Source organism: Mauremys mutica, chromosome 5 (assembly GCF_020497125.1).
Source record: "Mauremys mutica isolate MM-2020 ecotype Southern chromosome 5, ASM2049712v1, whole genome shotgun sequence".
Taxonomy (NCBI): domain Eukaryota; kingdom Metazoa; phylum Chordata; order Testudines; family Geoemydidae; genus Mauremys; species Mauremys mutica.
Genome location: NC_059076.1, coordinates 102,577,620 through 102,590,998, shown reverse-complemented (window position 1 = coordinate 102,590,998; position 13,379 = coordinate 102,577,620). Strand labels below are relative to the sequence as shown.

The 13,379-nt window shown below is 37.3% G+C and overlaps 1 protein-coding gene across 1 annotated transcript in view; it reads right to left on the bottom strand.

Moving 5' to 3' along the window:
* Positions 1-252: 252 nt before the first annotated feature.
* The window catches only part of ARAP2 (ArfGAP with RhoGAP domain, ankyrin repeat and PH domain 2), a 205,030-nt gene continuing 191,903 nt past the window's right edge, over positions 253-13,379 (bottom strand). The window contains exons 32-33 of the mRNA XM_045020061.1: positions 8,071-8,202; positions 253-2,467 (exon numbers count right to left, since the gene is read on the bottom strand). Of these exons, the coding sequence (XP_044875996.1) occupies positions 2,120-2,467; positions 8,071-8,202 (480 nt within the window). The 3' untranslated portion in view covers positions 253-2,119. The remainder of the gene's footprint in view (positions 2,468-8,070; positions 8,203-13,379) is intronic.

Here is a 13,379-nt window from a genome sequence, read left to right as displayed (position 1 = left end):
CAATTATCATCACTGGCTTGATGATATTTTTTCTGACGAGATTACACAACACAATTTAAAGAAAATATTTATTCTCTGGAAATTAGTTTCCTTCCCATTCCAGAATAGATGACATACAAAACACAGCAGTCATTACACTATTACAGATGACACACATTTATTCTTCAGTTCTTAGACCAGTCTCAGTGCTTAGTGAAATACTGATTGAACATCAGGTAATAATTTGAATCAAAATCAGAGACTCACAGGTAATGAATTTTAAATGAATTTAATCACACTTCCATTTTATTACAAAAGTTGTGTTTAAGTTAAACAGTGCCACGGTTCAAACAGTATGTATTACACATGTAGAAAACACTGAAAGATTATTTATACTTTAGGTGAAATATTTTCACTGATAACCCAGTAGCCATAAATTCAGATAGTTTACCCATAATTGAAAAGTAAACAATAAAGTTTTAATTTTTTTTCAAGTAAGCAACTTTTTTTTTCTTTTTTAACATTTTTAGTACCCTTTGCAGCAACTGTGCCTCAGACAGACAGTATAAGCACTGTGCTGAAATATCCTCCTTCCCACAAAGATAGGCCCTGATTCAGGAAAACATTTAAGAATGTATTTCACATTCAGCACTCTCTTAAGTAAATGGGACTTAAGCCCATGCTACAAATTAAGACTAACAAAATAATCAAAAGTGCACTGGGGAAAATAAAAAAAAAAATTACAAACTTGCTTTTAGATTTTACAGTTGATCAAACAGAATAAGTGCAAAGTGAATGAGGAACCCTTGCTACTGCTACATTCCAGCAAACTATTAAAAACAAAACATTATAAAAACCCATTAAATTGTAGCTTCTCTGTCCTTCCTTTCAGAACATACAGATTACCAAGACACTTGTATTCAGATGGCAGCTTTCTCTTTCAGAATTAACTTCCTCCAGACTGATGTGTTCAGTGCTAACCATCATGAGACGTAACTGTGACGTCACAATGACAGTTATGACATCCATTCATATCAGAAAATAGGAACAAGCTAATTACAGAGGACACTGCTTCTGTTCGCACAGAAATATGGCAACAGGGAAAAATCTGAAAATATGCTTGTTAATTAAATAAGGCCAATATTACACTTTATAAAGCTTGATGAAATATGGCACTTTCCCTTCCCTCCTCAATATTAATGAATTTAGTGCTCCTGAAGGGTACTAGATTGGTAGAGCCTGAAGCCTCTCGTTATCCTCAGAAGAGCTATAGCACAAATTTCAGCCTCTGTCAATGTCTTGCTCCATCTTGATCTGGTGGGACCACCTCTAAGGGTGAAAGGATAATTTTGTCTCCATGCTCATTTCATTCCTGGCCATTCTGTGACAGGATGAGTTAGAGCCAGTTTGATGGGTGGTTTTGTGATTGGGCCATCTGTTCATAAGGAAATTCATTTTGCATGTGATTACTGAATAGCCATCAGATAACAACTTTGTCACTAGCAAGCTAGTCACATCCAAAAGAGGGATCTAAAGATGAAAGTTCTGTCTCACATTCCTGATCATATGAGCTAGCCAGTCCCCTGGATACACTTTCTTTAAATCAATTTCAACCTGTTTAGCAGAGAGAAGATACTGTAAGATTTGTCAGTCATCAGATTAGATCATATGTTACTTATTCTTATATATTATTAGACAACTACAGTCTGTATGTGCACTTTGGTCTCTTTTTACAAGAAGATTTCTCCCGTACTTAGAAAAGGATTCTGGACATACAGAGCATAAGCAAACTACTTAACATTTAAACCGTCTTTTTTAATTGAAGTACTCTGGTTAGAACACTAACAAAGTCTGCGTTCAAAATGATGGGTGAAATCCTGGCCCCACTGAAGTCAATAGCAAAACTCCCACTGGCTTCAAAATCCAGGATTTCATACCAGGAATTTTATACACGTAAAGGTCCCTGTTTAATCTTAAATTATGTCATATTACCAGCACATACATAATTGTCATTTAAAAATCAGCAGCTGTATATAAACACATTTCACAGTCTCTACAAACTGTACACATACTTTAACAAACAAGCTATTTATTGCCTGGAATAATCAGGTTTTTTGACATCTGTCTTACAAATTCAGCTTTAGGTTTCTTCGTGGAGGGCTCTGTTTTTCTGCAGAACTGTATTTAGTTCCTGAATAACATTTGGCGGCAACTTATCAGATTCCAAATTAGATTTGTTTGTTTTGTTCTCATGTTTCTTCAGTGTCCTTGATTCTTTATAGGGACTTTGGTGTAAGTCAGCAATGTCAGCACCTGTGTCCTCAACACAGATCAAGCTTCGATGTTTTTTCACATGGTTTTTCACTTTCTCCTCCTTGCGCCCTAGGCATTGTGCTACGATATATGCTCTTTCTTTTAAATTCTTTTTTTCTTCCGCAATGTCATTTTCATCTTGTTCACTGAATGTCAGCTTTCCAGCTTTAATATGCTGAATAAAGACAAGAAATCAGAAACAGAATGGTTCAAATTAACACAATATTCAATAATATTGAGATTGTGAGTTTTGCTCATTATTTTACATAACAGCTTACAAGAAAAATCAATTTTGCTGAAGAGCTCGGGCAGCATAGCTAATAGCTCTGGCCACAGTAATGGTGTAGGAAGGCATGGCCAGGTCCGACTCAGCATGCACACAGCCCCAAGGAGTGGAGCTGCCCCCACTGTGCCAACCAGGAACTAGCGCATGGCCAGGCACCATAGCAGCAGCACTCCTTCAAACTCAGCCCCTCCCCACATCCTGACTAGACAGACCCCTCTTGTCACACAGCCCCTAGCTACCTCCTGTCTGCATCCTGAATTACACCCCCGCCGGCACCCTGAGCTACCCATGTCCCTGCACACAGCCCCTAGTTACCTCCATCTGCACCCTGAACTACACCGCTGCCTGCACACAGCCCCTAGTTACCCCCTGCCTGCACCCTGAGCTGGCTGAAAGGCTGAAAAGTGAAGATGAGATCAGGTTGAGCCTCACTAACATATATCCCCAGCTGGAAAAACTGGGAGGAGAAGCAGGCACATCCATCCCATTAAGAAGACTCCTTGTGCATAAGTTATTTTATATTTTATTACAAAATTTGATCCTTTTCTAATTAGCTGAGGATAGTATTGGATCTTTACTTACACAGCAGATAAACACATTTTACACTAAAAAAACTGAACACAATATAATGTTCAAAGTTGGACAACCATTTTGTTTTAAAATGAAATATGCATTTTTAACAAAATTGTTAACGTTGTGTTGCTTATTCAGTTTTGTAGAAAATCGCGTTTTCCTGTTTGAACACCACACATTTTGCTCTCAAAATTTTTTTTTTTTTAAAGTGCAGCTTTACTAAAACTGTTTGGAGTCAAAGATCTTCAAGTATTTCTTTGAGTGCATATTGCTAGGGATTTCTATCATTACAATTGTTTACATTAAAATGAAAAATAAACTTGTACATTGTATATTACAGTGTCACAGTTTATATGTATGTAATAATTAATAATTCTCCTCAAGAAGTGTTAATAATGAGCCACAGAGCCTACTGCAGTTACACAGATGGGCCTCAGGGAAAAAATTTGGGAACCCATGGTGTAGGGGATTTGAACATGCCACTGTCAACAGTACACAACTTGTTTGTCTGGTTGGGGCCGTCAAGTGGAAAGCAAGAATAGGTTAGTTGCTCTTGAAAAATGTATTCCAGTTCCTTAATTGGGCAAAAAGGGGCGGGGAAAGGAACAAAATACAGAGTAAGTGAAGTGAGCTCCCATCTCCAGCATTCTTTATCTACTGAAGTAGTCTCTACTCAACTTCTTAAATTTCAGCTGAATCAACATTCACGCAATATTTAAAAGAATAATATTATTTTGTCATTGCATTTGGGCAAAATAAACCAATGACATTTTAAAATAGATTTTTTTTTCCTAAAAAAGAATTGAGAGTGAAGGTTGCTGATAGTGTAGTTCTCATTCATTAAGAGTGAAATTCACCCAGGAGCAACTGAGCTGTGGATGCTAGTGGAATTTTGGTGTTCTGATATCTGGGGGAAGGTCAGCCTTAGAATGACCAAGCATGGGGACTTCATAACCCTGCATGTGCTAAAACTGGCCAGATCTTTTTCTGGTGTAAGCTGTCATAGCTCCACTGACTTCTACAGAGTTACGGCAATTTACACCAGCTAAGGACCTAACCCTGGCTCTCCGTAGCCCAGCACAGAAATAGGGAGTGATAGCACAGTTATTGGCTGTAATGTGTTTTCATGTTGACAGTGGCCAAGAATCACTACACAAGTGTGCAAGGGAGTTCAGAAGCTGCCCCAAAACCTCAGTGTTGCAGTAGTGCTATCCTGTCTAATAGCTGTGGACATTCTCATTTTCCATTTATATTAAGAATATAAAGTCTGAACAGTAATTCTGCAAACCTCTACAAACAAAAGAGTTCAATTAATAAGTATGATGACCCTGAATAAGAAAATCTTCGTAAGTACATATAAAATAACTTTTAGGTGTATTGCCTGGGGCTCTTTAATAAGGGGTTCAATTTTTATCAGAAGATGCAGTAACATGGCTGGAGGGATTTCTAACTGTCAGCAAGCCATGGTATTAAATTACTGCTTTAAAATTCAATCTGGAAGAATGCATTTTATTTACAACCCCTAGTAAAACCATGTTTCAAGTGTGCATCTTCTAAGCAGCAAAATAGTGATTACATTTCTTAAAACCCAATATAGCTCCTTGCTAAATTGGGTATGGTGAGCTCCCTTTTTCCTGACATTCTCTCCCAAAATTGCTCTTACATGAAATTGGAAAAGGCCTAAAACAATTATCACTTTTGAAAAGTATCTTCTGTTTTGAAATAAACTACCAGATCAATAGATATTCCTTCTACTTAAAGTGGGGCATACCGCTCACACAGAGAACTTTTTCAGTGGCACTGGCTCAAGCACATGGATGATTTATAATTTGCACGTTGTATAAAACCCATGAAATTGATGAAACCAGCTGTACAAAGTAAAGCACAATGTAAGACTATACAGAAGATACAGAGTTAAGCAATTTCCCATACCAGTAATGTGTGTCAAACACTACTCTAAAGTGACCTGTGATCAGAATTACCATATTGTTCTCCCAATGATTTCCATATCAAAATGTAACTGTTTTACAATAAAATGATATTTTCCCCTAACTGCCAGCTCTGCAAAAACAATATGGGTATAATTATGATAATCTGGAAGTCAAACTTTTTCCTTCTGCATATCACCAGTAACAAAGATTGGTCAGAGCAAATTATGTCCTCAGTTACATCTGTGCAATACTATTTCTGTCAATGGGATTGCAGAGATATACTTTTCAATTTAATAATGATTCTGATGATGATGCACAAGAATGGACAAATCTATCTTACATTCTCTCTTTTACCTTTGTTGGCTTTTCAAAGCTAAAAAGACAAAAAACAATAAAAAACCCACCTTACTTTAATCTGCAAAGTAAGTAGACACAATTCAGAATACATACAGAGAGCAGATTCTTTGAGGAAGGTGGTACAATTTTTTACCATTTATGTGATACTGAGTACACTAAATATTAAGAGTGAAATTCTGGCTCTGCTGAAATTGATGGGAGTTTTGCTATCAACTAAAATGGAGACAGGATTTTCACCTATTTTTTTCCCTTTCGTACCAATAGCATTCATCCCTGACACAGCTGTCCAGATCCTGTTCTCATGCTGATATCATAGCTATTTTGCAACAGTGCTGGAACATGAATCTGGTTAATAATTGCTTAATTACTCTAAGTGGGTATATTTTGATTTTAGTTATCTGATGTAGTGTAATAAACTTTTAAAAACATTATTATAAGTTAGTGCTTTCAGCACATACCGCTAAAGATGTTGAACATCGGTTAATTCTAGTTATCCATTACCTTTCACATTTTTAATTTAAACTTAACTAAATGTTTTTCAAACATTTAAAATACATATTTTATTTGTCCATGTACAGCAAAATTCCTTCAAATACAAATCAGTGCAGAAAATTATGTACCACAGTTTGTTTGGTATTCATTTTCCTAATACAGCCTCCTTTTTTATTTTTTTGATTGATCTATGGGTCTCTTAGCAAATCACCTTTCTGCTACCTTTATACTACTATTAAATTAATTTCTTTTTTCAAGTACTTCAGTATCAGGAAGCCAGCCAAACTATCAATGGGGCCAGTGGACAATCAAGGTGCTAAAGGAGAACTCAAGGAAGACCAGGCTGCTGCAGAAAAGCTAAATGAATTCTTTGCATAAGTCTTCACTGCAAAGGGCGTGAGGGATATTTTCACCCCAAGCCATTCTTTTTAGGTGACAAATCTGAGGAACTGTCCCAGACTGAAGTGTCCATAGAGGAGGTTTTTTAACAAATAGATAAATTAAAACAGTAATAAGTCACCAGGACTAGATGGCATTCACTCAAGAAGTTCTGAAGGAACTCGGACATGAAACTATAGAACTACTAACTGGGTTATCTAACTTATCATTTAAATCAGCCTCTGTACCAGATGACAAGGACAGCTCGTAAAGTCAATTTTTTTAAAAGGCTCCAGAGGTGATCCCAGCAATCACAGGTCAGTAAGTCTAACTTCAATATCAGGCAAATTAGTTGAAACTATAGTAAAGAACAGAATTATCAGACACATAGATGAACACGATATGTTGGGGAGGAGTCAACATGGCTTTTGTGAAGGGAAATCATGCCTCACCAATCAATTAGAATTCTTTGAGGGTCTCAACACGCATGTGAATATAGTGTACTTGGACCTTCAGAAAGCCTTTGACAAGATCCTACACCAAAGGCTCAAAGTAAGCAGCCATGGGATAAGAGGCAAGATTCTCTCATGGCTCACTAACTGGTTAAAAGATAGAAAACAAAAGGATAGGAATGGTCAGTTTTCAGAATGGAAAAAAAAAAGGAGAGCTAAATAACAGGGTGCCTCAACGATTTGTACTGTTCAACATATTCATAAAGATCTAGAAAGGGGGCAAACAGTGAGGTGGGAAAGTTTGTAGCTATTCTTTATACAGATCTGAGGACATTACCATCATGTGTTTAACAATCTATTGTATCAAAAGGAATGAAAATGCATGCCACCACTGAAATGGTTACCTCCATAAGTTTGGAATCAAATCCTCTGTTGGTTAAACTGAAATGTTATTTTTCCTCCTCCTCTTTTTGAACCATCTCAGTTACATACTTCTTCAGGACAAGACTAATTTGGATTCCAACAATATATGCAAAAAATGCTAGTTTACACTTTAAAATGCTTAGTTTTGTTCTAATTTTCTTAAGGTATTCAAACAGGATCTGTGTAGATCTATTTACATATATCAAGTTCAATTCTTTTTTATGGCAGAGTTAGTTATTAACATTAAGGTTTCACATCACTATGAGCACTAATTGCAAACCTTTTTCTAATATGACTGTCACACGTTTGGCATGACATAATGGAGTTCTTGCCAACAGGGCACAACAAAATCAAGAAGGTCCTGGTAATGTTTAGATTCAAAATTACGCAGTTCAAGAAAGATAGGTAAAATCTTTACTTCCAAGAAGTGCTCTTAACTTAATTTGCAAATGGAGCTCGTTGCTACTAATATTGTAGGATAGCTACCTAAAAGTTCAAGACTGCTTTGGAGATAGGAAAAGATATGGTACAATATGCACACAAAGCTATATCATCAAGGACTTTATTTAATAAAAACACCCTTATTATAATGTCTAGTAACATTCATGGTAAAACTCCCATTTAATTCAAATGGGTGGCTCTTACTAAAAAAAACCCCAGTGTTAATTTATCAACTTGCCACAGGGCTAGCTCATTATGCATGTAATTACATTGTCCTAACTGTTCCTTTACTGGCAGAACAATACAAAGGACACTAATATTAGAAGCATCTACATCTCACATTTATCCAACTCCAGAGAGATAATTGCTCCTGGACTATATAAAAAGGACAACAAAATATAGCATTGTAATTAAAGTTCAACATCAACGTTAACCACTAGCTTACCTCTGCATTTCCTCTGGTTTTAGAAGTATTTTTCTCCTGCTGAATGGGAATTAGAGGTAAGCCTCCAATCTTTGGATTTTTAGTGATAGACTGTTTTCTTGCTTTTCCAGCTGGTGGCCATATATCACTATGCTGTAGAAACAAAATTTCTTATTCTTGGCATGCAATTTTATTATGATATATATATTGCTTTTTACGTACAAAATTGCCTCAGTAAGACTATATACTATGCTCTACTATCGCTCCACATAAAACTATGACTTGTTTTTAAGATAACAGGGGCACGCTTTTTATAATTATGTTGATGCTTCTACAAAGTATTGCCGGAGGACTGCAAGATGCTAAATGAATAGAGCTTTAAGGTCTCAGTACACTGTCTATGTTCCAGAGGTGTTCCCTCCACACTATATATCAGAATATCAAAACATATCTATTGGCAATAGAACAAAATTAAATATTTAGGAAAACAAATGTATCTATTTGTTTTTAGCTCCAAAATTCTACATAAATTGTGTCTATAAATGCAATTATCTGACCCAATATGAAAAATAAATGTTTAAACATAAGGGAACATTTATACTACTAATTTATTACTGTAAGTTAGTTATCATAACAGTTATGGTTCAGACTTCCAAGGAAGTTCGGGGGATTTAGTCATACATCTTCCCCCCCATCCCAAAGGGTTAAATGTACTCAGTAGAAAATCTTTAAAAATCTTAACCTACAACAGGTAATCGCCTCATGGTTGAAACATAAAACAGGTAGACAGCAAGTAGAACACACCACTTCTTTGGGTGAAGGGATAAATTACATTTAACTGTAAAGAATTATGGGTGGGATTCACAAGGGACACTTAAGCAGTCCAACACTCACCTGGTTTCAGACCTCTCCTGGTGAAGCTTTTCCACTGTGCAGAAATAATCACTGAGACAAGAGGACTCGAGTCTCTCACCTCTGAGGTATGTACCCTAACAATTGGGCTATAGAGTCACACTTATTTTCTTGGGTGACCAATGAATATTTAATTATTTAAACAAAGTGAGACAACTTTAATGAGAGAGATTGAGGGAGACCCACCCCAACATGGCTAATAGCCCAGTGGTTAGTGACCATGCCCAGGAGGTGGGAAACCCCATTTCAAATCCCTGCTCCAAATGAGTCCAACAGAGATTTCAATCCAGGTCTCCCATATCCTGAGTGCTCTAAGCACTGGGCTAACGGACACACAACTCTTCCTCCTGCTTTGTGTGGGTTTAGGCATACTTTGCACATGTCTACTGGAACGGGCCCCAAAAGCAAGACAGGCGTGGGGAGAAATGCCTATTTTGTGACTTGCTGAGAGTTAGGCACTGGGCAGTGGCAGGAGTTAGATGGCTGTGTGCATGCCCAACCAGTGACTTTAAGGTGGTCAGGTGGAGCCTGAAGTGTTTAAGTCCCCCTTGTGAATCCACCCTGTGTGTCTGTAACAGTTTTAATTGAATGGTAAATAATATATTATGAATATTTGCAACTCATAAGGCAAAATTAAAATTTACTTATTCATAGTTCTGGCTCATCTAGGTGGTTCTTGTCAACAGAAATATATCAAAACATCTTTGTCTTTTCAGAAGCGAACATATATCAAGTCCATTTTGTAAATATTATTCAAGAGTGAAGAGTCTGTAGACTGGTCTTGCAAAGCACAAAGTGACATGTGTAGAGTATGTGTATGCTGCCATTAGTGCATGGCCTCTAAATTCAGGGGGGTAAGATATGTTTATCACTCAGGCTTATAACTTGGAGATCATCTTTGACTCTTCCTTATTGGCATGCCCAAATTTTGCAGCATCTTCCTCCACAGTATATCATAACTAAAGAACCGTAACCATTCCTCAGTTATGCCATTAGTTCCTGATGGATTCAATGAGGTGGAAGGTCTCTGGGAAAGTTGAGCTCAGAGAAATAGTCAGTGTTTGCACTGCATTTATCCAAGAAAGACTGCTGTCATGATGGATGTAAAATGTTTTTTCAAAGCAACTGAAGAGAGAATTTTTATTGCTCAACTTACAGTGATTTCTGAAATTCTTCAAGAATTTTCTAAACGTTTTAAAATTCTCCATGAAATATACTGCAAGAATTCTGCATGTATTTATTTACTTTAAAAGGGTCACAAATTCAACTGGCTTTCATAAAGAGGTCTGTGGATAAGAACCCTTAAACCACTCCAAATAACAAAATTTTATTTTTAAGCAAAGAACAAGGCTCCCTTAATTGAAGTATTAAGCAGAAGAATTATTGCCCATGTACTTGAAGGTGTATCTTCATCTCGGTGCTAATTTTGGCTTTACTTGTCTGCCCCATGATGTGCTCAGAGGAATACATGCACACAGATATTAGAATTGGAAAAGATCTTTTTTGCTCATCTTCCCATCAATACCATATTTCCTAGATAGCTTCAATTAAGTGCTTTTTGTCCAGACTAATTTTATTGAATTCAAGACTGGGATTGAACCATATCCTATAGGATGACCATGCCCCATACATAAAGAAAACAATGATCCTATTTTAGGCATATTTTTACTGTTTACCAGTCAAAATACAAAATGAATAATCTCAATTCTAACCCAACTTTCTCTAATTGAAGCCAGAGAACTAGAATAATTAGGTTATACAGACGCCCCCCGGGTTACGCAAAGCCGACTTATGCAAATCCACACTTCCGGAAAAAGTTCCGTAAGCTAGAAATATATATATATATATAATTGGCATAATGGTCGGGTATACGTTTCCAATTTATGCAAAATTTGAGTTACGCAAGGCGTTCCGGAACGGAATGCTTGCGTAAGTTGGGGAGCGTCTGTAGTGGGATAACATTTACAACACTATGACACCTACCTCATCAGAGGAGGGAAAAAGAAATGGATTAATACCACACTGTTCAGCTAAACACAAAAAGTTTCTATGGAGTAAAAGAAAATGGGTCTCCATCACCAAGTTAGGCTTCTTCCACTTCTAACTGCAAAGACTCTACCTTTGGGTAATGTAATGCAAAATCTTGACACCTATATGCCGTCTTTACATTCATCTTGAAGTTCAAATCTAGGTTGATCACATCATTCAAACAAATGAAACCTACTGTCTAAAATTCTATCCACAGAAATGTGTTCAGATACCATGCCAATGAGTCTTGTATAAGAACAGAAAGCATAATAATTTTTAAACATGGTCATCATTGAAATGCTGATTCAGGATAACAAATCCAGCTTACATACTTACAATGTTTTTTTCTAATCTATAGTGGTGATGAGGATTAACTTCATACCAGAGACAAACACTTTCATGTACAAAGCATTCTGAGAGTTTACATCTTCAAGTACTGATTTTATTGCAAATAATATTTTGCCATGGAAAAATAGATCAGTGGTGTCTCAACCACCTAATGGCACAAATAATTAATGGTGTTGCTACATCTGCTAAAGATCGGAATGCTGAATAAAATTGTTTCCTTAATGCAGCCTGTTAATATTGTTAATTTATATACTGCGTATCATGAGCAAGGCTGCAATTTAGTCATGGAGGTCATGGAATCCGTGACTTTCAAAGACCTCTGTGACTTCAGCCAGTGCCTGCTGGGAGCTGCAGGGTCCCCTGCTGCCTGTAGGCGGGCAGCAGGGGGGACCTCAAGAGCTTCTGACCGCTGTGAGTGGTTGGGGGAGCTCCCGCAGCTCCTAGCTGCTGCAGAAGGCAAGGGAGGGAACCTCCCTCAGCTCAGAGCAGCCAGCAGAGAGGGACCCTGGAGCTCCAGCCCCCAGGCATGGTGGGGGCCCCTGGAGCTCCCAGCCTGCCCACAGATGATCAGGCTCCCCATTTTGTCATCGATATTTTTAGTAAAAGTCAAGGACAGGTCACAGGCTTCTGTGATTTTTCATTATTGCCTGTGCCCTATCTATTACTTTTACTAAAAATATCTGTGACAAAATCTTAGCCTTAATCATGAGTAATGAGATGACAGTTTTCAAAGAAAAATAATTGAGGAATATGCTGAAGTTGGAAAAAAAAATTGCAACGTGTATTCTTCTGTTTAAACAATCCCCCAAAAGATATGAACTGCTTCTATAAGTCTTCATTCCAGATTGATTAATCAAATACGTTTCACTCCATACTTGCTGGTCAGAGTTGTAACATTATCTTTCTTGTGATCTTGCATCAACAGGACTTGAACAGAGTTACTAAGCTTTGGATGAGTTGTTTTTAAGCAACCTATGTCAAAAACCTGTGAACCTATTTATTGAGACACTATCCTTGTTATCCCCATGAGATGTATTTCCAATTTGGTAGTTGTTTCCATGGAAACCACTATAGTTACTTCGCTTGGAGGAGCTGAATAAGACAAAGGTTTTAAAAAGTCTGTTGCTTCCGAGATGTGCATTACACATCTCACTTCCACTATTTACAAAGGTCAAAGACAGACTCTCCCTCAAAGTCTATGATTATAAATTATGTATTGCAATAATCATGTGTGTATTCTGTATTATATACTCAGAACACATGCAGGATAATCACATATATTTAATTTTTATAAAAGAAGGTATATTAACAGTGAAATAATATTTTTAATAGAATGGCAGCCTGTGAGGGCTGCTAAGTATTACATTCTCAACTTTAATATTGCCATAAGTGCACTCAAGACAGTGAATTCTAAACAACTTATGACTCTCTCTGCAATCATATCTCCTTGAATATACTGCATTATATTTTTTAGAATATGGAGATATACCTATCTCATAGAGCTGCAAAGGTCCCTGAAAGGTCAACGAGTCCAGCCCCCTGACTTCACTAGCAGGACCAACTACCGTCCCCAACAGATTTTTGTCCCAGATACCTAAATGGCCCCCTCAAGGATTGAACTCATAACCCTGGGTTTAGCAGGCCAACACTCAAACCACTGAGCTATCTCTTGCCATATTGTTTGATATGGCTGTATAACAACTTCCACACAAAGAAAAAGGAAGCCAAATTTAACAGCAACGTCTACTTCCACATTTGTCACGTTTATTTTCTCATCTTCTCCCCAGGGGAGCAGTGGAATGTTTTGGTTTGGAACTTATATACACACACACACTGCCATATATTTATATTAGAGAAGGAAAGGTCAAAGAAATGTGCCTTGCATTTAGAGGGGAAGGTGGTGAGGTTTGTGATGGTCCTTACTTCCTGTGAGAGTTCATGCTCCATTCTTGGGTCAGCTCCTGAGAAAGCGCTGCACAGACAAAGCTTTACCCTTGTTACAGAAAGTCCCAAAGACCATCTTCAGGTTAAAAAAAGAAACA